General features: G+C 40.8%; 1 protein-coding gene across 1 annotated transcript; it reads left to right on the top strand.

Moving 5' to 3' along the window:
- Position 1: 1 nt before the first annotated feature.
- On the top strand, positions 2-22,553 carry GLO1 (glyoxalase I). Its single transcript, XM_016223755.2, has 6 exons — positions 2-131; positions 12,486-12,568; positions 15,299-15,439; positions 16,283-16,350; positions 17,474-17,563; positions 21,206-22,553. Exons 1-6 carry the CDS (start codon positions 48-50, stop codon positions 21,292-21,294), a joined length of 555 nt encoding a protein of 184 aa, XP_016079241.1. The 5' UTR covers positions 2-47; the 3' UTR covers positions 21,295-22,553.
- The last annotated feature ends 5,350 nt before the right edge of the window (positions 22,554-27,903 follow it).

The following is a 27,903-nucleotide window of genomic DNA, read 5'->3' as shown; positions in this document are numbered from 1 at the left end:
TCCAGCCGCGTTCTGGGGACCTTCGCCTGTGATACAGCTTCGCGGCCATGGCAGAACCGCAGCCCGCGTCCGGCGGCCTTACCGAGCAGGCTGCCCTCGGTTGCTGCTCGGACCCGGACCCCAGCACCAAGGTGGGCGCAAAACCTACTTCTCCTGAGTCGGGGCCCGCATGTGGTGCGGTTGGGGGGTCCAAAGAGCCAGCCGATTCCCGGGCTCAGCCAGGCCCGGCTCGGACTGGATTCCAACCCCGTTCGGCCGCCTCTGCAGCTCTGCCTGCCTTGGACTGGCCGGATGGGCTGGGGAGAGGGCCAATGGTGTCCAGCGGGGGGATCCGGGAGAGGACCCATTTCTTAAGGTTATTTCCAAGTCTGCAGCCCAACTTGCATGAACTTTTAAATTCTGGGATGGTGAGTGGCGGCGACGGCTGACGCAGAGTCGGACCCGCGGTCTGTGGGTTGCGCGCGCCCGCGGCCAGGGGCCGCGCGGGTCGGAAGGGCGCTGTCTGAAGTCCCCCCGCGGGTCGAAGGTCCGTCCCTCCGGCCCCTCCCCGGCCGCCGCGCCTGCAGCCGCTGCCCCGGCGCCCGGCGTGACTCCCGCGAGCTGGCTCTGTCGGCCTGGGGGTAACCGCGCCCAGAATTTCGCTTTTCCTTGGCTTCGGCTTCTGCCCCGCTTGTGCGTGGTGGCCCGAGGAGAGAGCGCAGCATCTTGGAGCTTAGCTCCCAAAGGAACCTTGGAAATTTCTTCACCGGTCGTCTCCTTTCGCCGGGACCCGGTAGGGGAATGAATGACCTGTTGCATCGGGAAGGCTTTCGTCCCTCCCGCTTGCCTCACGTGTCTGCAGGAAGAGTCATCGTAACGAACTCACCGAGGCGCGGTGCTTGCCGGCGTCGGCAAGATTAGACACAGTACTCGCGGGGCTGTACTCCCGGGCACTCAGCAGTGTCAGGAAAGCCTTTGTGTACCGATTCATTGGGCTGGGTGGGTTCTAAATTCCTTAAAGATTGAACGTGCTTTATGCAGCCCTCTGAGAAGGGTGAATGACTTTGGTCCCTGCTTGCTCTTTGCCTTCAGGGTGAAGAGTCATCCACCTGTAATTGCTAAAGCCTTTGACTAATATCTGGTACTTAGGTGAGGCAAAACCTTAGTCACTGCGAAACTAAGGAGAAAGAAAGAAAGGTATATATGTGTACACACACACACATTCTCTCACACTTGTATACCTTCTAATAGTAATACCTAGTTATTTCACGGACTCATTCAGTATAAGTTAATTTCCCAAATAATGGGATTTTATATACTGGGCTAGTAAAAAAAAAAAAAGATTTCAGGGAGATCTTTATAAAATTCAGTACACATCCTTGCATTCTTAATTTACATTTCTCATAATCTAAATTTATCTTGGTGATTCGGTATAGTTATTTTTTGAGATCAGTAGTTTTTGGCCTTTGAGGTACTACTATGTGGGGGACATAAAATGGAATATGTATTAGCAGCTATCATATATTGAGTGTGCCAGTTCCTGGATTGTTGTCTTTAGTACACTACTTAATTTAATCCTCACAACAACCCTATGAGGCAGGCATAATCATCTCCATTTTACAAATGAGACTCTGGCACATAGGTATTGAGTAATGTGCTCAGGGAGGAGCCCACACTCCCAGCCTCTACCGTATTCGACTTCTGGAGTACTGATTTCAGTACTAATTTTGGAACTTGACATGAAGGAAATTTAAGAACCTAAATGAATTAAATCTAGCTTGATGACTGATCATCTGCTATATGTAAAAACATTTGAGGCTACTGGAATGAACAAGATGAAGTCCCTTCACCAAACATAAACCAACTCTAACATACAGTGGAACTGGGAGTAATGTGCTGTTGAAATTAGAAAGCACCCTGGGAGCACAGGAGGTAGAAGTTCTTGAAGGTAGCATCTGTGGTGTGTGTGCACAGGATATTTGGAGTCTGAAGAACTACATTTGAACCCCCAGTTCTGTCATTGGCTGCAGTGATTTTAGCAGGGCGCATGGGCTGCTTGTAAAAGCAGCAGAAAGAAAACTGTGATGATAAAGTGCATTGGTGTTCTCTAAACTATGAAAAGTGATACAGTTTAAGGTTTATTTCATCTGTGGGGATCAGGGGCTGCTTAAGCAGAAGGTGGGGGTGGGCCCATTCCTTGAAAGATGGATGGGATTCCAATACCACATGGGAGACAGAATTACATGGGGGAGGGCATTCTAGGTGGAGGAAACATCTGAGCAAAAATGTGCTGAGATATCAGAAAGATGCAGTGTGGTGCATGTTCTGGAGAGGTGAGTTATGTGTTTTGGGTTGAAATCGGGTCATCTAAGCGGTGAAGCAGTGGTAGAGAAAGCTAGAATGGTAGGTTGAATCCAGATCATGGAGAAAGCTTTGAGTGCCACATCTAAGCAAGTTGGATTTTATATGGGTAGTGAGGAACCATTCAGGATTTCGAAGCATTCTGTTGAGTAGATTGGAGGGATCCGAGCCTGAGGTGATGAGGACACCTGAAAGTCTCTTCCAGAAAGTGAGATGAGTGATGAGGGCCTGCTTGGAAAAGGAGAGAGCAGCAGTGGTGGCAAGTCCACTCGCCTGTTGATCATTTGCATCTCTGTCATAAAGTCAGACCAAAGAATAGACAGCTGACCATATCCTGGGCAGTCTTACTTGGCTGACTTTCTTCATAAGGCCAAATACTTCTTTTCCCAAGTGGTAATCTGAAAGTCAGCCTTTCTACTGTTTCCATCAGTGTCCTTTGGTACAGTAATTTGGAGTGGTAGGTGCTGGAGTTGAGGAAAACTTTCAGGGATGTTGACATTTAAGCTGAGTTTTACCAAATACAAAGGAGGTAGCCTGGTAGAGCTGGGTGCAGGGCTAATGGAAAGAAGGAATGGAAAGGAGAAAGAAAGAAGGGCGATAGCCAGGTGGACGAACGACTGTTTTAGGCAGAGAGAATCACAGTATCTATAAAAGCACGGTGACATCAGAGCACTGGTGCAGTGACCTACAGGTAACACAATGAGACTGAAGTTACAGGCAGTGCAAGTTGAGGGGAAGGTGCACAGAACAGCCACTGGGATGCTCAAAGAAATTATGAGCCGTCCCATTATGTTCGCTTGCTTTTCTCACCTTGTAAAGATTTCTACTTGGTAAATATGCTTTATAATATATGTGTTTTATTAGTATATTTGTACATAATTAAATATACATTTATTGGGGGTACATACTTTCTTTGAACTGATAAGGGTATGAAATCCAAAACGTTTGAGATGACCAGTGTAGGGGAGTAGTGACAAAAATGAAGTTAGAGAAGTGTGCACCAACCCTGTGTACTTGCTGTTGATGCTTTGCTTTAAAAATTGTGAGGCACCACTGAAGGATGGATTTTCAATCCAGAAATGATACAATTGGGTTTTCATTATACAAAGATCAATCTGGTAGTATTTTAGGAAGATCACTCTGGACTGCGTTGTAAGCCTGCAAGAAGCAGAGACCAGGGAGGCTATTGCAGTCACCCAGGCAGGGAGTAATGAAGCCAGGATCAGGGTAATGATCATTAGAAAGGCAAGGAGAAAGATTCCAGAGGGATTTAATCAGTCAGGGTGATGGGCTGCTTGGACTGGATTATGGAGAAGTAGAGAGGGAGAAATCTATGAAGACTCCAAGTATCTGATTTGAGCTACCAAGGGGTTCTAGTGTTCCCTGACGGCAATATAGGAAGGAGTGTTTATTTTGGCTGTGATGAATTTAATATTTTAACCCAGGTGGAACTGATGAGTCGACTGATGGAGACATCACTCCAGAGCTGAGGTTAGAGGAATGGCCTGGGGAATGCAATTTGGGAATCAAAAGCAATAGTTGGTAGTGGAAATCCTGGGTGTGTTTTATAGTAATGACAGAAAGAATCATAATAAGCAGAGTAGCTCGCTCTGCGCCAGGCACTGTGCTAGGCGCGTCCATGCGTTACCCCGTTTACTTTACAACCCAGTCTAACGACATGAAGACTGAGGTTTAAGAACAGTAGTGATTTACTCACAGTAACAGCGGTAGAGTCAGCCTTTAACCCATATTCCTCTGAAGACTTTTTCCCCTCACACTTGGTATTTTTCTCCCTTTGCATGAGATTTGAAAAGCCTCATGATACTGAGGGCTTCTAGGATTTGCCTGTTTCTCTCACCTGTTGTAAGAGTGGTCTGGCAGGTGTGTTTACTAATATCACAGGTCATTTTTAAGCTTAAAAAACATCCCTTTGTGTCTCCTAGCTATTTCTGTCTCCCTTATCTATAGGGAAAGTATCCCTGAAGTATGTCGTTGGCTATTGAATTACTCAGTGGGAAGGAAAGGACCAAATGAAACCAATTTAGATAAGATAGAATGAATGTAAAGGGAGTGGCTGAGTTATTTTCTGGAACATGTGTTACATTTTAGTTTGAGTCAGGGAAGTAACACTAAAAGGAGGAAGGTAGTGAAGAAAAAAGAAATGGTACCATATTGTGCATCAGCCATGTGCCAGCTGGCACGTAGTAAAACAACATTGTTCCCCTCAGATACACTTGTATTTCCAGAAGGATCTTTCACTGAAGGCAATTGTGATTTTAAAAAGTCAGGAAAAAACAAAACTATCACTTTTTGTTTTGTAGGAGATAGGACACTAGGGGTAAAGAGTTAAGCCCTTTCCTCTTTGATGATAATCTGACCTTTGGTTAACTCTAATTATTTCCCAGGAAACAATTAAAAATGGTGTTTGTTCCTTGGGAATGTTGTTTATGGTAAAGATACCTCAACTGGTAAATTGCACCTGGAGAGGGAGAATTATAAGAAAAAACTGTGGCTGCAGCCTCACCTATGCCAGCGAAGGCTGAGTGGGGAGGCTGGTCTACCCAACAGGCTGTAATGAGGTGCCCACCTGCCCCTGCCAGGGTGGTATCGGAGAAGACCGAGCAGGGAGCCGGAACTTTCATCTCCTCAGGAAGTGACCAGCTTTCCCCCTGTGCTGTATCAGTGGAGAAACACGGGAATCCTGAAATTCCACCCCAACCCAGCAGTGGAAATATTTTATGACAATTATAAATGATAGAGTGATGGGATGTAAAGAGAAGTAAGGTTTCTATACTTTACTCAAACTGATAAATGATGACACCAAGGGACTGTGATAAGTTACTTATACAGGGGTGGACAAAAGTAGGTTAATAATAATAATGCATAATACAGTAATAAATAAATAATAATTCAAGAGTGAACTGTGTTTCATGTACTCACAACTGTAAACCTACTTTTGCCCACCCTCTATATAACAGAAGACCTAGAACAACCGCTAAAAACGTTATACAAAGAAATACAGGTAAACATACTCAGAAATCAAAATTGAATTATGGAAAAATGTTCCAGTGATCCACAGAAGGGCAAAGGAAAAGATAAATAAATAAAGTGGTCAACTTAAGCCTTAATGTTTCAATAATTACATTCTATGTAAAAATACCAGTTAAGACAGAGATTGGCAGAATAGAGTTAAAAACATGCCCCAGCTTATCCATATATGATGGAATTTATTGTGGTGATCATTTTGCAACATATGTAATAACTTAAGGCATTATGCTGTACACCTTAAACTTATATGGTACTATAGGTCAATTATATCTCAATTATAACGGAAAGAAAAATTAAAACATACCCCAACTGTATGCTGTGTACATGAAACTCCCTTCAATGTAATGATAGAAGCAAGTTAAGTAAAAGGATGGGAAAATATATATTATGTAAACATTAATCAAAAGAAAGCAGGAGTTCCTATATTAATATTAAATAAAATAGACCCCAGAGCAGAGAAAAGGATCATAGAGAAGTACATTACATAATGATAAAAGGGTCAATTGATCTAGAAGATATAGTAATCCGAAATGTGTGTGCACCAAACAGCAGAACTGCAAAAACATGTGAAGCAAAAACTGATATAATGGAAAGGAGAAATAGATCCCCAGTTATAATAGACTTCAGTACTCCGCTTTCAACAATGAATAGACCTAGACAGAAAACTAGCAAGTAGATTGATTCAACAACACCTTCGGCAAACAAGATGCAGTCAACATTTGTAGAACACTCCACCCAGTAATAACAGAATGCACCTTTTTTTCAGGTGCCCAGAGAAAATAATCCAAGATAGACCGTGTCACAGGCCCTAAGACCAACTTTAACAAATTTAAAATAATTGAAACCATACAGAATGTGTTCTTCTACTACAGTAGAATCGAGCTAGAAATCTTCAAACACTTGGAAACTAAATAATACGTTTCTGAATAATCCATGGGTCAAAGAGAATTCCAAAGGGAAAAGTTTTAAAAATACATTGAATGAAAATGAAAGAGCAATCTCAGCTAACAGTGCTAAGGGGGAAGTTTATAGCACTTACTGCATACATTAGAAAAGAGGAGAAGTCTCAAATTAGTAATTTAGGTTTCCTCCTCAAAAACCTAGAAAAAGGAAAGCAGATTAACTCAAAAGCAGAAGAAGGGAAATAATAAAGAGTAGAAATCATTGAAAACAGAGAAAATCAATTAAACATAGCTGGCTCTTAGGAAAAAAAACTAGAATTGGTAAACTGTAGCAAGACTGCCCCAAAAAGGAGACACAAATTACCAGCGTCAGGAATGAAATAGGGAATTCCACCTCAGACTGCAGACATCAGAAAGACGATAAGGCAGCGATTTTCAACCTGTGCGCCGCAAGAATTTTTAGAACATGCAATGTTTGACTAGTCAGGGGCACTGACCTCTTTTCCCTTAGATTGGCAGATAAAAAAATGACAACAACAATAAAAATGACAGTGGCCAACACAATAGCCGACTGGTATGAATGAATCAAAATTATACTTTTTTGTCAGATTTGCAAAGTATGCAGAGTTTCCCCCCAAAAATGTATATACACTTTAAGATTTGATGGCTCGATTTTGAAAATGAAATGTATTTTAATAAACACTGCCTTTATAATTGTTCAAAGTGTGTATATATGTTTTTGAGGGGATATCCTATGTAATATATTCCCTAGTATGCTGCAGAATTTTAGTAGTTTATGTGTGCCGTGAGAGGAAAAAGGTTGAAAATCGCTGCAATAAGGGAGTGCTAAAAACAACTTTATGTACATTAATTAGGCAACTTACATGAAGAGAAACAATTCCTTGAAAAACACAAAACTGTCATAACTTACCCAATATGAAATAAGTAATTTGAATAGCTCTATAATGTAAGGAAGTAAAATTCATAATTTATAATCTTCCAAAAACATATCTCCAGGCCCAGATGATTTCACTGAAAAATTCTTACAAGCATTGAAGAAGAATTGACAGCAATTATACACAGTCCTTTCAAGAAAATTGACGAGAAGGAAACACTTCCCAATTCATTTTATAAAGCTAGTATCACCAAGATACTAAAACCAGGTGAAGACAGGGCAAAAAGAAAAACTACAGACCAATATCCCTCATGAATATAGACATAAAAATATTTGACAAAATATTAACAAATAGAATTCAGCATCTATAAAAGGAATTACACACTGTGACTCAGTGGAGTTTACTCCAGGTATGGAAAGCTAGTTCTATATTCAAAAATTAGAGTAATTCACCACATTAGGAGGCTAAAGAAGAAAAACATGATCATATTAATTGATGTAGAAAAAGCATTTGACAAAATTCAATACCATTTATGATTAGTTTTTCTTATTTCAGAAAAAATAGGAATGGAAACGTTTTCCACTTGATAAAGAGCATCTATAAAAGCCTTACAGCTAACGTTATACTGGTGATGGCTTCTTCCTAATTTGGGGGAATGAGGCCCAGGATGTCTGCTCTCACTACTCTTATTCAACATAATGCTAGGAATTCTAGCCAGAGCAGGAAGTCAAGAAAAGGAAATAATAGTCATACAGATTGGAAGGAAGAAATGAAACTCCCTAATTGTCTGATGACAAGCCTCTATATAGGAAACCCTGTTGAAATCTACAAAAACCTTAGAACTAATACGTGAGTTCAGGGGGTCACAGGATACAACATAAACATACAAAAATCTATTGTATTTTTTTAAAATATATATCTTCATTGATTTCAGAGAGAGGAAAGGAGAGGGAGAAGAGAGAGAGAGAAACATCAATGATGAGAGAGCCATTGATCGGCTGCCTCCTGCACGCCCCCGACTGGGGATCGAGCCCGCAACCTGGGCATGTGCCCTGACCGGGAATCGAACCTCGATCACCTGGATCCTAGGTCAACGCTCAACCGCTGAGCCACGCCTGGCCGGGCTAATTGTATTTCTATATACTAACAAAGGATATGAGCACCAAGATTTAAAATACAATACCATTTGCAATTGCTCAACAAAATTAAATACTTAGGTATAAACCTAACAAACATGTGTAGGACTTGTATGCTGAAAATCCCCCAGTGCTGATAAATCAAGAAAGATCTACGTAAATGGAGAGACATACTGTGTTCATGGTTGGATGACTCAGCATAGTAAAGATGTTAATTCTCCACAAACTGATACACATGTTTAACACAATCCCTATAACAACTTATAGGCAGTATTCTAAAATTTGTATGGAAGACAAAGAAACTAGGATCATTTTGAAAAAAATAAAGTGGAAGGAATTACTTTACCTGCTTTTTAAGACTTACTATATAACGACAGTAGTCACTGTTCTGTGGTATTGGCAGAAAAGTAAACACAGATCAGTGGAACAGAATGGAGAACCCAGAAATAGGCCCACACTAATATGCCCAACAGATTTTTGACAAAAATAGGAAAGCAGTTTAGTGGAGAAAGGATAGCCTTTTCAACAAATGGTGCTGGAGCACTTGGACATCCATAGATACAAATGAATTTTTTCCTAAGTATCACATCTTGTACACACACACACACACACACACACACACAGGTCCATTTAGAGGGATGTTGACCCTTTGGTTCACCCCCCTGCCCTGTCTTTATAATTTTGTCAGGGTTATATTGTAGGCACATGGACATGCACTAGAAACATCCTTGGTTGTACTGTTAAAGTTTTTACACATTAGTTTTGAGTTAATTAAATTTGGAGAATGCTCCCCACCCCCACCCCCAACCTGATTATTTGTATTATTTTTCTTTTTTATGAGGCAGAGGAACAAACTTTTCTTACCTAGTGGTCATCCCAGAAAACATAAAGATACTTTAGGCATTAAAAACATCTTACATTTGTTGTTCCCAGTTTAAAACAAGGTAAGGGAAAGACAAAGTTAGGAATTGTCCGCCCTGGCTAGTTTGCTCAGTGGTTAGAGCGTCGGCCTGCGGACTGAAGGATTCTAGGTTTGATTCCAGCTAAGGGCATGTACCTCATTTGCAGACTCAATCCCCAGCCCTGGTCGGGGTGCGTGAAGGAGGCAACCAATTGATGTGTCTCTCTCACATCAATGTTTCTCTCTCTCTTTCCCCTCTCTCTCTCTTTCTCCCCCTTCCACTGTCTGAAAAGCAATGGAAAAAATATCTTTGGGTGACAATTAAAAAAAAGAAAGTTAAGAATTGTCTAATGAAGCATAGAGAATATAGTTAATAATATTGTAGTAACTGTATTGTGCCAGGTGGGTACAAAACTTATCAGATCACTTTGTAAGTTATATAAATGTCTAACCACTATGCTGTACTCCTGAAATAAGTATAATATTGAATGTCAACTGCGATTGAAAAAAAATTTAAATTAAAAAACTAAAAATAGCCCTGGCTGGTGTGGCTCAATTGGTTGAGCATTGTACTGTGCACTGAAAGGTTGCTGGTTCGATTCCCAGTCAGGGCATATGCCCAGGTTGTGGGTTCGGTCCCCCGTCCAGGTGCATATGGGAGACAACCGATCGATGTTTCTCTCTCACATCAATGTTTCTCTCCCCCTCTCCCTTCTTCTCTCTCTAAAATCAATTAAAAACAATAGCAACAAAAAAATAATAACAAAACAGACTCCTCATTGGAGTCTCTGGGGGAAAGTCCTTCTGGACTCCTTCAGGTTATTGGCTGAATTGAGTTCCTTTCGGTTGTAGGACTGAGGTCCTGATTTCTTTGCCGGCTGTCAGCTGGGGGTCATCCTTAACTCCTTGCACATGTGCCCCTACATCTCTGAGATAGCAATGGCACATTGAATCCTCTCAACCTTGGAATCTGACTTCCTCTCCTGCCACACCTCTCTGCTTCCACATTTTTTGCAATCTCTCAGTCTCTTCTGGGTTCCTCTTCAATTTTTTAAAAAAATATATATCTTTATTGATTTCAGAGAGAGGAAGGGAGAGGGAGAGAGAGAATTGAAACATCAGTGATGAGTCATTGATCGGCTGCCCCCTGCACGCCCCTGCTGGGGATCTAGCCCACAACCCAGGCATGTGCCCTGACCAGGAATCGGACCTCAATCTTCTGGATCCTAGGTCGACGCTCAACCACTGAGCCACGCCTGGGTGGGCTCCTCTTCAATTTTTAATGTCTCATTGGATTACATTGAACCCACCCAGATAATCCAGGATATTTTAAGGTCAGCTGATTAGTAACCTTAATTCCATCTACAGAGTTCGTCACAGCAGCAATTAGTGTTTGACAGAATAACCAGGAACATCTTTAAAATGTAGTCCTTTCCTGCAACTACCTCCAGAGACTGCAGTGCACTGGCTGTGCATTGCGTTTGGTGTGAGGGAGACAGCTGTCCCCGTGAGGCCTGCCAGGTAGAGACTTGATTCACTTTATTCACATGAGAACACCATGGCTGTGAAAGGGATCAGTAGCGGGACAGCTTAATTATGAAGCAGCACAGCCTTTCTAACTGCCTGTGGTCGGACCCGTGTTTTGGTCCGAAGCCTGCCTCAAGCAAACATTGCAACTGAGAGAAGCCGTGGTCACTCACGTTCGCTGGGAGAGGGGACTGTCTTGGCTGGAACAGGAGTATGAAGCGGAATTGGTTCTGCAGCTTTTATTTCTGTATCACTTCATCGCAGTTGCAGGGCAGCTTTGTAGGTGTATTTGCAGGTATGTTCCGCGGGAGGAACCAAGGCCTAATCATGAGTGCCAGGCCAGTGCCTGGATGTCAGGAGCGGCTTCTCTCTTTTTCCGCTGTTGGCTGAAACTGAGACTTAGAGGAGTATAGCGCTTGACTGAGAAAAGCTATCCAAATATTCTAGAAATGTAACTTCAGAGCCAGCTGCCTTCTATGTGGTTATAAGCTGTGAATGAAGGATTAAGCTATTACATTCATTAAGATCAGCTTATTAAGATAGTTTTTAGTCTAGTTTTGTTTTCAATGAGCATTTTAATGCTTGCAATAAGAGTAAAATTTGGTTACTTAAAAATTTAGCAAATAGAAACATAATTTCCTAATGATGCTGAATGAATCAAGTATACTTGTATTTTGTATGATGTGAGTCATGGGGAGAGATGTCTTTGTGGCTGTGAAGGGAGAGGTCATAATTTTCAGGCATGTCTTGTCAAGTCCTTGGGTATGACAAGAATAAAAATGTTAGGAAGCGCAAACATAGTTAACAGGCTCATGGTCTGGAAGACATCTGTGGTAGAAGACCTGAGCTTAGCATCAGGAAGTTGGGACAATTAATTTAATCACCCTCAATATGTTTCTCATCTATTAAATGGGATATAAATACCTCATAGTTAAGTACCTAATGAAGTTAAATCCCCTAATGATGCCAGACCCCCTAGGCAAATTATTAATGCTAATAATAATCTTAACTCCATGGGTTATATGCTCTCCCCTTTTATCAGGCAAATCAATCCTTTTGTTTCCTGATTTTTAAATTGGACATTTTCACAATGGTGTTAGAGACAGTAACTTTTTACCCTTTTAGTTACTTAGGAGTTTAGAATCTTGTAACTCCTTGCTATGATTCCCAATATATAGTTCTGTAAGGGCACTTATGCATTCATTCAACAAATTTTACAGTGGTGATTGGACTCTGTAATGGGATACCCAAAAGCAGACTGGAGATAAGGGTTTGGTTCTCAGTAGTTTCTTCGGGAGGTAGTCAAAGCAATCTCTGGAGTGGGGAACAGAGGCAATACAAAGTGTGTAAGAGTGAGGGCATTTGGGTTCCGTCTTGCTGGGACGCCTCCGAGAGACTGGAACCTGCCTCAGAATTGTCCCACTAAGGGGCAAGGAAGCCAGGTTTTTTATCCGTTATTGGTTGAGGGTCATTCCTGGGGTGTAAACTCCCTGGTACTTGGGTCCTGCTCCACCCTTCTGACCAGAAAATACCTAAAACTTGGGCTCTCTGCCCAAAGGTATTTTCTGGTCACAAGTTTCCAGGTGATTCCATGGTAGGCAGAAGGAACAAAGTTTTCTTCTTAAACATTATGTTACAGTGGTAGACTGTTTGCATCTTGTTATAGAAAGCACAGTTAATGTTGAGAACAAGTGGTAAAACTGAAAGGTTTTTAATATATACTGTTTCTCCTTAGGATTTTCTGTTGCAGCAGACCATGCTGCGAATTAAGGATCCTAAGAAGTCTTTGGATTTTTATACTAGAGTTCTTGGAATGACGTAAGTAAACTGTTTATTGGGGCCTGTAATTTTTAAATACATAGCTTTGCAAATATAGGGAATGTTTTCAGATCTATTTTTAAAAATGGGTGAAAGTTTGCTTCATAAGTCACAAAAGTCCTTGTGGCCAGCAGTCTGGCACTAGGCTTCCCTGGCCAGGGCTTCTGGCAAGTTCCTCTCTGTCCCAGCCAGGCTCACTGGGCAGCGGGACACCAGTACTTGTATTTTCTCCAACTCCCTTCTCTCAGAGCTGCCAGTAAAATCCGTAGTGTGTCTTAGACCCTTTGGATGCTATAACCACTTTTAGCCTCTTGTTTACTTCAGAAAATACATAGACATAAAGACATATATCTTAGAAAATGAATGAGTTTATCTAAAACTGGCCACCTGTCCCATTTTTATAGGATGTGTTTTCTTTTGCTAAACAGGTAATATCCACTGATCTTGTAATTCTTAAAGTGTATTTATTTTTATTTTTCAAATTATAAGAGAAAATTTTTGTAGAACATTACAGAGGTAGCAGCAGTGAGCAGCTGGGCTGTGTAGGCTGGGAAACAAGTTACAGAGGCAGGAAGGCCCTTGGCGCTTGGGGGGGGGGGGGGACAGGAAAGGCTCGGCGTGCTCCCAGGAGGGAGAGCGCCTGTTCATTTTTCTTGATTTGAGGTTTTCTGTTTGCTTTTGATAATACAGATAAAGAGTAAAATGATCTTTACTGCATAGATAATCCATTGACATTGAGAGAAAAGTTTGGGTAATACGGTATATGTCTGTTTAGAAAATCCAACCAATTCAGAAAAATACAAAATGAAAAGTAATAAGCTCCCTCTCCCAGTTCTTCTCCCAAAAGGTAACTGCTGTAAACAATTTTTGTAATTTTTTTCAGAAAAAGTATTTTGCATATATTCATGGCATATGTAAAGGACAGAATGAAAACTGCACACTTGCCGTGTGCAGGCGTCTTACAGGGTATTCCATTCCCTCTTCAGAGCAGGCCTGTAAGGTGGCTGCCCTTTACACATGAAGGAAGAAAGCAAAGCTTAACCATTAAGCTACTGGCCCCAAATTTGAAGCCGGGTCTGACTGACTCCAGGGTTGACCTTGTTTTTCAAAGCCCCCAAGCCGTTGTTCTGAGAGAGGCGCTCAGCTGAGAAAGCAGGTTTCAGCTGGGCCGAGTGCGCACTCCCACCCTTGGTCTGCAGGGCCTGAGGCCTGCGTCAGGGGCAGAGGCCGCGTCTTGATTGCGGTGCTTGATTCTCTGTGATAAACAGATACGTAGAGTAAATCTGATAAGTCAGTGCGGGGATTTCGGTGCGCCACGGCATGTTGCACGGCAGAGGTAATGAAAAGATTCGGAGAACTCTGGAAACTTTTCACTTGCTGTGCTTCAGTCATTCCCTCCTTGGATTATAAATGAGGCCGCCTTGGAGCATTTAACCCTCCGGAGTCCGAGGAGCGCGGCGCTGGATGCACCCCCATTCGACCCGACTCCTTGCAAAAGCCTCTCATGCTCCAAACTCGCTTTATAGGCCGTAACTTCAGTTCCCTTTAAAACTTCAGGACTAGCCATCGTCCACCCTTCCTCTCCTGTCAGTCTCCTTTTCCACTGACTTTCCTCGCGGCCTACAGAGAAGCTTGTCTTCTCTATTGGAGGAGAGTCCTTGCCCAGCCCTGCAAGAGGACCAGCCCTGTGACTGCCCCCTCCCCTTCGCTCCCAGTCCAGCGCTGCCCAGGACCTTCCCATGCCTGGTCACCTGTTCTCAGTCTCACTCCTGGTTGGCCTTCCTGCAGGTTTTGATGCTGTTAACCGCTTAACTGCTGACATTCACACCTTCTGTGATAGTAATCTGTCCTTTCTTCTCTCTTACCTTGTATCTTCAATATTTTTCCTAGAAGTTTTGGCTTAGTAAGAAGTTAATGCATTTATTTATTTATTTTCTCTTTTTTATTTTTATTTTTTAATTTAAATTTTATTTTTCAATTACAGTTTACATTTAATGTTGTTTGTATTAGTTTCAGATGTCCAGTCCAGGTTAGTGGTTAGAAAGTCATATACTATCAGTGCATTTATTTTTTTAACTGAATGTCATATATCTGAAAGGACAATTTAGTAATACATTGTATTTTTCACTGAAAATAACATTTTCTTTTGAAGATACCTTTTGCCATTTATAAACAAGTACCATAATTCCAGCTAAGTGTCATTATATTTGAAGAATTAATGATATTTGAAGAATTGACAAATTATAAAAGTTTGCTTTTTAAAATTTTTTTTTATTTCACTGATATTTACAGATGAATAGGTTGGGGTTTTTTTTTTAATCATCACCCGAGGTCATATTTTTTTAATTATTATTGATTTTAGAAGGAGGGAGGGGGAGAGGAAGAGAGAGAGAAAAAGACATCAATGTGAGAGAGAGAATCTATCGGCTGCCTCCTGTAGGCACCCCGACTAGGGATCGAACCCAAAACCTAGATGTGTGCCCTGACAGGGAATCGAACCAGGACTGGTGCACAGGATGACACTCCAACCAACTGAGCCACACTGGCCAGGGCTGAATAGTTTTTTTTTAAATGAGATCTTTTTCATTGGTTTACCCTGCTTTTTCTATCAAAATGGCCTCACTAAACCCATGTCTTATTCTTAGTAGAACTTGAAAATTGTTATGTTGATTTTAGTATGAATCGACCTCTCCTGTTGTTAATTAATTCTGGCTTGTTGTTTAATTTCAGGCTACTCCAAAAATTAGATTTTCCCACTATGAAATTTTCACTCTATTTCTTGGCTTATGAGGATAAAAATGACATCCCAAAAGATAAAGATGAAAAAGTAGCATGGGTGTTTTCCAGGAAAGCTACGCTTGAACTGACACAGTAAGTATGAGTTTTCAGCTTTGTATATGTTCTGCACTTTTTACAAGCTTTTTTTTCTTATACCTTTTTTCCTTACCAGCTTAATTCAAACCTGGCCGACCTAAACGGCATTTATAACAGTATGTTGGAGTGTTGTTCATGGATCCTTAGTCTTTGCGTTGTTCTTGTGGCAGAGGTAGGACAAGTGAGGTCACTTGCTTTCTACATAGAGGATCTAAGACCGAAATGGCCAGGTATTTGCCAAACTATATCTAACAAATGTTTAGGTACCACAACTAAGTCTTCATAAAATGTTAAAGTAGGTTTCTCCCTTCTCTTTATTCCATATGTTGTTTCTGTGCTCTCTTTAACAACCGGTGAACAACAGTGTTTGTTTCAGGGTGTATGATTTAGTGTGTCCCTGGTTGAAAACAGCTCTGGAATCAGACAGACCTAGACATGAGTCTTGACTCTGACAATAGCTCTGCGACCCTGAACAAGTTATGTCACTTCCTTAAGTGACAGCCTCATTTATAAAATGGAGAGACTCAAGTATGGCCCATGGAGCTGTTGTGAGGATTTAATCAGCACAATAAACATTAGGTGCTTTTGTTACTGTTATCTAGATGCCTTGTTTACTCTTCGTAGTCTAGTTAAAATCACACTTTCCTTGTTTGCTCTTTCCCTAGCTGAAAACTTAACATTTACAATAGCAGAGATTAGACCAAGTATAGTAAGTAATATATTTATGTACGTTACATGCATATATATATATGCTAAGGTTTTAAAGACAGATTGCTGCAACTCTTTTCAGAATATCTGTTCTCCAGGTCAGTTGTAATCGTGTTTCCCCTCCCTTTATAGCAACTGGGGCACTGAGGATGACGAGACCCAGAGCTACCACAGTGGCAACTCAGACCCTCGAGGATTTGGTATGTTTCCCTGTTTGCATGTAATGTATATGGGTTTGTGTGCTTTTTGCATTGTGTACCTATTTATGATTGTAACAAATCTAAGACTTAATTTATTAGGAGTATGGTTATTTTTATTTGCACAAATAATTTTATTTAGGGGCTGTTTAATCTCATAGCCTCAGTCTAAACTTTATATCTCTCTCAGAGTGATTTTATTTTTCAATGTGTGTGTTATATTTCCAGTAGACTTTTTAATTTAAAAAAACAAAAACTATGCTTAATAATAATCTTGGTTTTTGCTAGCATACACTTCTGCCTTGAACTATAAAATCTTTCAGTAGAGATAACGGCATTACAGGCTTAAATTGGCTGCTATATAGTCAGTGTCAACCATGAACCTATTAAGTATGACTAAATCATTATACCCAGCCAGTTACACTTAGGTTCTTTTTTTAAAATTTTTATTTATTTATTGATTTGAGAGAGAGAAACATTGATTTTGTTGTTCCAGCCATTTATGCATTCATTGGTTGCTTCTTGTCTGTGCCCTGACCAGGGATCAACCCCACCACCTTGGTATATGGCAGGGGTGGGGAATGTCCGGCCCGTGGGCCATATACAGCCCGAGAAGACATTTGGTCAGGTCCTGCAAAGGCAGCCACAAGCAGGACTCGAAATTCAATAAATCTAGGAGCTCTTTTCATAGCTAATTTTTAAGTTGATAATTTTTACGGCCCGACAATGATGTTATAAATACCCAAATGGTCCTTGGCAAAAAAAATGGTTCCCTACCCCTAGTGTATGGGACCAATGCTCTAATCAGCTGAGCCACGGGCCAGGGCTAGACTTAGATTCTTGTTAATACAGGGTGGGGCAAAAGCAGGTTTACAGTTGTATGTGAAACACAGAGTTTATTCTTGAATGATTATTATTTACTGTATTATTTTCCATATAAACAACTGTAAACCTAACGTTTGCCCCATCCTGTATATTATAGTTTTTGAACCTACTTGGTTCAGTCTGATTTTGGATGCCTTTTGTTATGAAATATGCTAGTATTGGAAGCCACTTGTGGCACTTGGCTACCCTGCTGTAATGATGTCTTCCTTTTCTCTGCCTTGTTTTGGGGGTGCCACCTAAGGTCACATTGGAATTGCTGTTCCTGACGTACACGGTGCTTGCAAAAGATTTGAAGAACTGGGCGTCAAGTTTGTGAAGAAACCTGATGATGGTGAGTCTGCTCTTCGTTTTCTTTGGGCCTCTCTTTAGTTACAGAACATTTCCTGAGTGCCCACGGGGAAGGCACTGTTGTAGTAAAACCGTTTGGTTGCAAGGAAGTTGGAAGAAATCTACTTCAGTCAGTTTAAGGAAAGGAGGGAGATTATTGGAAGAATACATGCTTATTTTAAAGAACTGAAAGCCAGAGGAGTAGGGTGGTTTCACGAGGGACTAGACACAGGATATGGGGAGCCATCAAAGACCTAGGCTCCTCACCTCCCCTCCAGCCCCACCACATTCTCTCATCGGCCACCAGCTCTCACTATCTCGGGTGTTATCTAGTCACCCCAAAGTAAGTTCCTTAAAGTCTGTGTATGCTGATATTAATATAACTGTACAAAATCTCTTCAGTTCATAACTGCCTGGTGTCCTTTCTTCATCTTTTACAACCTTTACACGTCCTATGTTTTATACCTGTCTCTTGAAATAGTATATATCTGGACTTTGTTGGATTTATATGTATTATAATTTATTTTACTTAAATCTGTTTCTGCCATCATAATTTATTATTTCAGTTTTCATTTTAATCCTTTCTCTTTTTTTTCAATTAAAGGATTTGATATCCAAATATCTTCTTTAATAGGAAAAGAACTTCCTTCTACCCCCATCATGTTACTGTTGCCCAGACTGGGATATTATTCATTTTTTCAAAAAGATAATATAGACTGTATCAAGGTATTTGATCACCCTTTCTCCATACATCTCTTACAGCATTTTTTAGATTTTTCTGTCCCTTTATTAAGTACCTCAACCCAAACTGCTTTCAAAGGGTTTGTGAGACAAACTTTTGAGGCTGTATGCCTGGGAACCATGCCTTTATACACGAATGGCAGTTTTGTTGAATATAAAACTTTAGATTTATTTTTCTTCAGTCTTGGAAATAGAACTCCATTGTCTTAGTTTCTCATCCAGTTTTGCAGTTGGAAATCTGTCTGATTTGTGTTTTGATTTTTAAAAAATTTATTGATTTTTAGAAAGAAAAGGGGGGAGGAGAGAGAGAAACATTGCTTTATTGCTCCACTTATTTATACATTTGTTGGTTGCTTTTTGTATGTGCTGTGACCGTGGATTGAACCCACAACCTTGGTGTATCGGGATGATGCTCTAACCAGCTGAGCTACCCGGCCAGGGCTGATTTGTATTCCTTTGTATATTCTGTTTTGTTCTGGAAGCTTTTTAAATTTGTTATTTCTTTGTCCTTGCCTTCTTTCTAGGACATTTCCGCAAACTGTCATACCAGTTGTTAGGGTTTGGGCTGGTGACTGGAGCTGTGAGAGAGTTCACAACTAAGAAAAGAGATACAGTGAGGAAATGTATTTTACTTTCCAAAGGAGGAAAGGGCCGGACATTGATGGGATCAGCGCAAGGCGGCAGAGAAAGTGGCTGGCCTAGAAAGGGCAGGCTGTTGCTAAGCGACAAGGGAGGGCGGGCTCCTGTGAAGTTAGCCAGATGCTGGGAGTTGTCCTGAAAAGTTAGTTTGTTTGCTTTCCAGAAGACAGTCAGGCAGATGCACTGAGGAGGTGGCCTATCAGAATTTGCCACGTCTGTACAACAAGCTTAGAACAAGAGTTATAAAGAGTTCAACGGGAGAGGCTTGTCTGAAAGGCGGGGGAAGGAACTTTCTACTAGCTAGAGACTTCTTAGTGCAGATTATCCAGGAGTGGTTAAAAGGGGGGGACGGGGGACTGTTTGAATCAGAAGAGCCAACAATCTCGGGGTTTAATTACCAGGTGCTTCTCATACATTGTGGAAAAACCGTAACAAAGAAAAGGAGAGGCCTGTTTTCTGTCCTTACGCCAGATAGCTAATTTTTCTTCAAATGCATCTCTTCTGATATTCATCTTTTGTGGTTCTCACCTATTGTGTTATTTCAGCTATTATAATTTTGCTTGCTGAGTTTGATTGGCTCCTTTAACTTTTCTTGTGCTTGTTTCATACTGGTTATATATCATATTCCTCACTTTTATAGGTTTAAATCTTTCTTGGTCCATCGGTCTAATATTTGTTTTTCTGTTTGAATCTATAACCTGTTGTTTTATGGTTATGTTCCTCAAATTCTTGTTATTTTTGTCTCAGAGGGCATTTTTTTACTGCAACTATTAGCTATTCCAGTCCATCAGGCAATGAGAATGGGGGAAGGCCAGATTCAGTCCTTACAACACAGGGATCTCAGGAAGATGGACTGGGCAGAGATCCCTAGGCACCTGAAAATGAGAATTAAACACTTCACATTCCCAGAACAAGTCTTTGGCTGAGATCTTCCCTCTTTGTCCCTCATGTATTAGTAGGAGACATTCCTGAGATTGCCATCCCCTAACCTGGTTGTGTGGAAAGTGAAGGCTGGAGGAGATCAGTCAGTTCCCACATGTCTTTCTCAGTCCCCGCAGGCTTTTGTAGTGTCCTTTTTTACTCCTGAGGACGTCTGAACCAGTAGCACGAACCCTCTTCCACTCTCCCCACTCCCCCAGTGTGAGGGTGGGTCCTGATGCCCAAGGCACCAGCAAGGGCCAAACTAACAAAACTCCTGTTTATTCTCCCGCAGCTATGATGGACTGTCTTCTGGTCCAGGCCAAAAGTACCCCTTTCCACATAGTCTCTGTTAAAACAGTCATCCCACCCCATCCCCACAGTTCCTCTGCCAACCGTCACCCAAGCGGTTCTTACTTTTTTTTTTCCACTTGCCATCTGTGTTCCTCTGGGGTTGATCTTGGGGAGAGGAACCAGGGCTAGGAGTCAATTAATTCAGCATCTTGGTCCTGTAATACATTTCTGAGGTCACATTTTCCCATTTAAGCAAACAGCTCTACTGCTAGACCTACTAGCCTTTCAGTCCCAGTTATGAATTCCTGTGAGAAAGAACCTGAGTGGCAGACCTTGGGTTACACAGAATGGTCTTGACAGGGTTTGTATGACTCAAGCCTGTGCGCCTTTTGGCTGTGAGTAAGCCATGCCACCTATTCCCTCGAGCAGCCCCTTATTTTCTTCTTCTTTAAAGTAAGACAATTTCTGCCCTGGCCAGTGTGGTTAAGTGGTTAGAGCATTGGCCCTTGCATTGAAGGGTCTTGGGTTCGATTCCCAGTCAAGGGCATGTAACTGGGTTGCAGGTTTGATCCCCGGCCCCGTCAGGGTGTGTCCAGGAGGCAACTAATTGATGTGTCTCTCACATCAGTGTTTCTCTCTCTCTCTCCCTCTCTCCCTCCCTCCCCTCCACTCTCTCTGAAAATCAGTGGAAAAAAATCCCCTTGTTTTTATTTATTTATTTATTTAAAAATAAGACAATTTCTGTAACTACTCAGCTGGTAGCATGAAGTGATATTGTGAAAATGAAGGAATCACCTGATACCTAAAAGATGTAGCCTGTCCCACAGTTTTTAGAGTTGGTTTCCAGCTGTGTGTAGAAGATAGAATATTAGTCATTGTGAAAAACATGCATTTGGGCAACACTGACAACGGGATTTTTAAAAATTAATACTATAAACAAAATGATATGCTTTATTGAAATGCAAATTAAAATTTGAATAAAAATATATTTAAATTTTTTTAGTTTTTTTTTTTTTTAAGTCTTTCTAATAATGAACATCATTTCATTTTACAGGTAAAATGAAAGGCCTGGCATTTATTCAAGATCCTGATGGCTACTGGATTGAAATTTTGAATCCTAACAAAATGATAACTATTATTTAGTTCTGTGAGAACACTACTTTGAGATTTCAGTGAAGACACTGTGGGGGGTAAAAAAGGGAACCAGTGAGATTGGAGATTTTCAGATAACAGAGGCCTGGAGGACTGGTGGCCTGATGGTTCACTGTCCCCATTCACATTTTTCTTAAGTCCATTTCCCTTCCGGTTTCAGCTGTTTTTCCCCTACCTGTTCAGTCACTAGTTTTGAAGTAGAGCTTTGTCTTGTGTCCTTGAGTGTGGTTGTATAACATTTGTTATTTAGGTAATAATTAGGACAGTTCCCTTCAGAGGCTGCATTTGCCTTCCCCCTCCCAGCTATGGCTTCTCTACAAGTCTGCCTTTGAATCATCATTTTTAAAAAAAAAAGAAAAAAACATTTAAAGTGTTTTTGTTGTGGTTACCTTCTGGGGTTTCAGTTCCTCAGAAATAACGTTTCACAGTGGAGAGTAAAGAACACTGAACAAAAATGAAGCTTTATGTGCACTTCACATAGTATAAAGTGTTTATTTTACAAAAGAGAGGGCTCTGTCGGGAGCAGTTCAGAATCATGCCGAGGAGGATGCGGACGGAAAAGCTAATTCCTTCTTGTGTATAAAATGCTTTCAAAGTTCAAGGACTAACCTCTTTATTTTGGGCCAGGGGTGCAGACACGGGATCAGGCTGTCACATGCCTCATGTTTAACCCCCCGCCTTCCTGTGCGGGAAAACAGGCTGGACTGTAAAATAACTAACGAGCGGAAGGCAATACAAGGGCTCAGGAACTCACGGTCCCGTCGTCATTTGCAGCATTTAGGTCGAAACTCATAAATCGTGCCTCCCAGCGCCCACCCGCCCGGCTCGGTCCTAAAGCCTTCAGCGAGGTGGCACTGGCCTCTCCGCCCTCGGCCTGGGGCTCTGTGTGCCCGGTGCTTGCTACTTGGGAAGAGCCCCTACCCCAGGTCTTCCAGAGGCGGCAGCCATTTAGGATGGATTATGACCAGTGAACCCAGAAATCAGCTCAGTGGTCTTCCCTGCCGTGATTGACATTTGATGGCTTTAAACCAAACTGATTCTGAAAATCTCCCAAGGCCCAGAGAGGAAGAGCATCGGGTTGGTGGTTCTCTGTAGACTGCAGTGGAGGGTCTTTGGGTCGGGTGGGCCATGCCAGCCGTGCTCCCGCTGCAAGAAGCACTTGACATTTCCTTTTTGGATGGAATGGATTTATGTGAGCAACTTAAGTAGCAATACTTACAGACTGAAATAAAATAAATATTTAAATGAGACTGTGTTTAATTTGTAAACTGTCCAGCATGCTCTTTCTTAAAAGGAGAAAGGCTGCCTCGGGGAGTACCGCAAGGGTTCGGGGGCTTGCAGGCTCATTCGGAACTGGGCATAGGTGCGAGTCTGTATGTCCTGCAAAGCAGATCGTGTCTGTGGATGGGAGGTGTGGGAAAGGTGGGAAGAGGAAAGTAAGGAATAAAGGGCTGGGGGAGGAAGAGGTCCGAGAACGGCCATGTGTCAAAGGTGAGTTGTGGGAACCAATGAAGACCAGTTTCACACACGGGGTATAGAATTGTCAAATGGGAGGGTCATGAGATTCATAAATTCAGTCATTTAAACCTTATTTCCACAGCAGAAGCCTTCTCTACTTGCGAAGTAAGACCTGTCAAAAGATAGCCCTTGCTTGTTCCTTAAATTCATTCTTACATGCACTGAAAAAAGGCCTATTGTATTTTCAAGCTTTGCTAGGAATTAGGACAATTCACTTACTTCCAAATTAGCTTACCCAAGAAGTGGCGATACGAAAGGGTGACCCCAGGAAGTTTCCACAGGCAGTGTGGGTTAGGAGCTGCTGGCTGAGAGGCGCCCGGCTCCCTGCGCAGCGCTCTAACCGGGGCTGCGCACAGTGCACGTAAGTACTTGCGGAGCAAGCTGCTAGGGAAGAGGGTTGCTTGTTAGGAGGCTTGCTGCTGGCCGTGAGACCCAGCTTTACCAAGTGGAACAAGCACTTCAGGGTTCTGGAGTGGGCGGTAGAGGGTTCAGGATACCAAGAACCTCGGTTTCCTTCCATCTTCCCCAGCCTTTCAGCGGTTCCTTCTGGGGCTAATAATGCTCGTGATCAAAGATGCCAACCATGCCAGGAGTCATGTATAAACCAACAGTGTCCAGTGAAAGGAGCCTTCTGATCCTCAGCAGAATCCCTCATGTCTCATCAGAAACGGGCCACTTGCCCGTCTCTAATCACTGGCAAAGGGGATGAGACCACTAACTTAAATGAATTATATTTACCCAAGTTGCCTGCGTGAAGGCAGACACCAGGTCAAAACTGCGGCGGCCAGAAGGGAGGTGCAAGTAAGGGCGGCTGAGTGGGCAGAACAAGAAGCTGCAAGGCTGAGACGAAATCTCGAGGACCTGGCTGGTGCAGGGTGCTGTAAGAAATAAAGCACCCCCGCCCTCCAAGCTCCGTCCAGGATTGTGGTTCTCAGACTTAGCAGACCCTTTTTATCATGACATCAGAACATTGTAACATCTATCACACCCACTGTCCTAAAGTGAAATATGCGCAACTTCCCTATACACACGGTTTCAAAAAGGGTCAATCCAATGCCTTTATTGTCATATAAAGGAGAAATGAAATCAATTTCTAATAAGACGTTTCAATATGTAAATGCTCAGATACTACTACACTAGAAAACAGTGACGTAGTCAGGTGCTTACTCCTAAGTATGGTAAAGGTGAAATTGGTCAATAGAGTACTGCTTACACTATTTGATGTCTTAAAATAAAGACTGAATTCATGATTCATGAAGAGCTATAATGTTACAACTTTAAATGAATACTGATAACAGGTGTTGTCATTTTGTAAAATGGTGATCAATTCTGGCTAAAATTTTGAATAAAAGAATAATACACCTGCTTATAGGATAGATTTGTCCCTGGTGAATAGTAATGTTTTATATGTACGAATAAGTAAAATAGAAGTTACAGGCTCAGATAATAAAAGCAGGCTTTGCAATTTTAAAAAATTGTAATATAATTGACATACAATATCGTGTAAGTTTAAGGTATACAGTGTGTTGATTTGATACTTATATACTGGAAAATGATGATCACCACAGCATAAGCTAACACCTCTATCGTGTCACATAATCATTTCTTTTTTGTGGTGGGACAGTGAAGAGCTAGTCTCCTAGCAGGTTTGAAGTTTATAACCCAGTGTTGACTAAACTCTATGCTGTGCATTAGGTCTCCAGGACTTATTTATCTACTAGTTCCAAATTTGTATTTTACAATTTTTAAAAAATATGTAGAATAGTTTTAGAATTATAGAAATGTAAAAATAGCACAGAGGTGTTCCCATATACCCCATACCCAGTTTACCTTATTTTAAAAGATTAGAATGGTACATATGTCACCACTAATGAACCTGTATTGATACATTATTATTAACTAAAGTCTATACTTTATTCAGATTTTCTTAGTTTTACCTACTTTTTCTGTTACAGGATCCTACATTACATTAGTCTTCATGTCTTCTCAGGTTCCTTTAGAATGTGATAGTTTTTCAGACTTTCCTTGTTTTTGGTAACTAACAGTTTTGAGGAGTACCAGTCAAATACTTTGTGGAGTGTTTCTCAGTTGGGGTTTTCTGAATTTTTTCTCATGATGAAACTGGGGTTATGGGTTTTCAGGAGGAAGACCAGAGCAGTCAAGTGCCCTTCTCATCACGTCGAATGCACATATTATCATCATGATGTGTCACTGATACTGTTAACCCTGACCACCTGGCTGCAGTGCTGTCAGGTCTCTCCACCCTAAAGTTACCCTCCACCCACCCCGTTTTCTACTGTGATCTTAGGAAGGAAATGGTATGTGAAGCCCACACTTAAGGTGTGGGGAGTTATGGTCCTCCTCGAGGGGGAAAGCGGCTTTTTACCTAAATGAATACTCATGGAGACTTTACAAAGTTGCGCAGGTCGTTACAGGAAATCTCATATCCTTGCCTCTCTTCCACTAAATATCAGTATTGAAACCCAACCAAAAATGCCGCACAAGTTTCCAAAACAACCCCTAGGGGTCAGTACTGCCCTATTGAGAACCACTGGTCTAAGATACCCAATTCTCATTTCTCTAGAGTGTGAACTTAAAGCATTTACAAAATCGAGTGCAGAATTCATAGTTTGATGTGTTCCTTTTTATATACATATTTTTGTTCCGTAATTCAGCTGCAATTTATTTTAGCTATTTGCAGTCCTTTAAAATGTTCTACTTTCCTTTTACATAAACTCATTATTTCATTATATTACGTATTTATAATTATGAGGATAACTGGCTTGAACGTGTTAGTAACAGAGACAACTGACTTGTAAGCACATAACCCTGGGGAAGCAGAAGTGCATGGGTGTCCTAGAGAGTAGCCAGCTAGTGATAATTATTCAGCCTGCAGGCATCGCTTCTTTACTGAGGAAATGATGAGTCAGGTTCATCCAATAAGTAGTGAAATGGGAATTGGTTAAAATAATTTTTACTGAAAATGCATCAATTTGAGTCCTATCAATATTAGCAAAGATTGTAGAAGATTTTTAAATGCATCAATTTGAGTTATCAATCTTAGAAAAGGTTATAGAAGATTTTTTAAATGCTAGTATCTAGGACTGCTGTAGTAATGAAATAGGCACTTTTATAGACATCCAAACTATCGATAAACCAATTTTGCAATAGGTTTCAAGAGTCATTACAGACTTTAAAATTTTCAGATCCTTTTATCTGGTATTATTGTTATGTTCTGGGAATTGTTTCCTAGAAAACAATCAGATTTTAGTTTTAAAATTATGTCCAATTTGTTGCTCCCATCATTATTCATAATAGAAAAAATTAGAAACAGCTTAAATATCTAAAAATGGGGACATAAATTAACTATTATAACACCCATATGTGATAGAAAATTTTCTAGTGTCCCCAAAAATGTATATGCACTTTGAATGATTATAAAGTCAGTGTTTATTAACATACAGTTCATTTTCAAAATTTGAAACAATCTTCAGAAATGAATAATTTTTGTCAATGCCAGTTTTCAAACTGATGACCTACCTTCCTCATCCAGGCACCACTGATACCTTGGAGCAATGGAATCACAAACACCAAGAATGATTTCATTCAGTATTTGCACGTCCTCAATTCGTAGACTGTTGCAGGTTTTGTACCATAAGTTTATCTTTTATGTTTCCCCATTAAAAAAGTCTAGGATAAATTTTGTTTGTTCAAAACTTAGTTTGGCTTCCCCCATTATTTCAAATCAGTTAAACCTGAAAAGGAGTGAAAAGTAAGTTATCAGCTGTTAAAGTGTGAGTACATTTTTGCGGGGACAACCTATATTTTTACACCATTAAATTATTAAGTTATTAAAAATTCTATATATGGTTAAAAAGACTTAAAATTCTAAATGAGCACATTCAATTCAGTGACATTCAAACTTTATTTAAACATTTAGAGATAAGTATTCTCAAAAAATATTAAATGTGGAGAAATGCTCATGAGATATTAAGTGAAAAAAGCAGTATGCGAACTAATGAACATATGTTCTCGATTTTGCTTTAAAAAAAAAAATGAAAGAAAGAAACAAGTGCACAAAGAAATGACTAAAAGAAAATGTACCAAATTGTGATTCACTGGCTGCTGGGATTACCAGTGACTTTATTCCCTTCTTTATATTTTTCTGTATTCCCCAAATTCTCTAAAATGAGCAGGTATCACTTTTATAATCTGGAAAAACTGAGAAATAATGCTTAATTTACTAACATTTACTATTTTCACCTTTTGAGTAAAAAGAGGTATTTTAATGAATATGTTATCTGCTACCTAAACTTCCACTTAAGATGGTGACTTATATTAAAGACCAGAGGATGCTCATATTAGGTTATTAAAAATTCTATATATGGTTAAAAAGACTTAAAATTCTAAATGAGCACATTCAATTCAGTGACATTCAAACTTTATTTAAACATTTAGAGATAAGAGTTTTTTGTAAGTTGAAACAGGTGAAGGAAGTTAGCATTATTTTTTTATCCACACTGCCTGCTCTTAGCTGACTTATTCTGAATAGTCAGAATTCTTTTTGCTGCTTACATTCATTTCGCATTTTAAATTGTCTGAAATTGAACCCTAAGTACATGGTACAGTTTAGGTACAAGCGCTACCCTGTGTTTATTTAAGAAAGTGCTAGTCAATGTATATTGAAAACCAGTGTAGTCACCTACCAGTATTTTGAACAACCTCACTATTCAGAGGATGTTCTATGTACCTGCAACATCAGCATCACCTTATGCTAGTTAAAAATTAAGACTTTCAGCCCAGCTGGCGTGGCTCAGCAGTTGAGCATTGACTTATGATCCAGGAGATAGAGGTTTGATTACCAGTCAGGGCACGTGCCCTGGTTGTGGGATTGATCCCCAGCAGGGGGCGTGCAGGAGGCAGCCGATCAATGACTCTCATCATTGATGTTTCTCGCTCTCCCCCTCTCCCTTCTCTCTCTGAAATCAATAAAGATATATTTTTTAAAAAATTAAGACTTTCAGGCTTCACTGCAGATGTACTGAATCAGAATCTTTACTTTCAAAGGATCCCCAGGGGATT

The sequence above is a fragment of the Miniopterus natalensis genome, chromosome 5 (assembly GCF_054644295.1).
Source record: "Miniopterus natalensis isolate mMinNat1 chromosome 5, mMinNat1.hap1, whole genome shotgun sequence".
Lineage (NCBI taxonomy): Eukaryota > Metazoa > Chordata > Mammalia > Chiroptera > Miniopteridae > Miniopterus > Miniopterus natalensis.
This window is presented reverse-complemented; position numbering and strand designations above follow the sequence as displayed.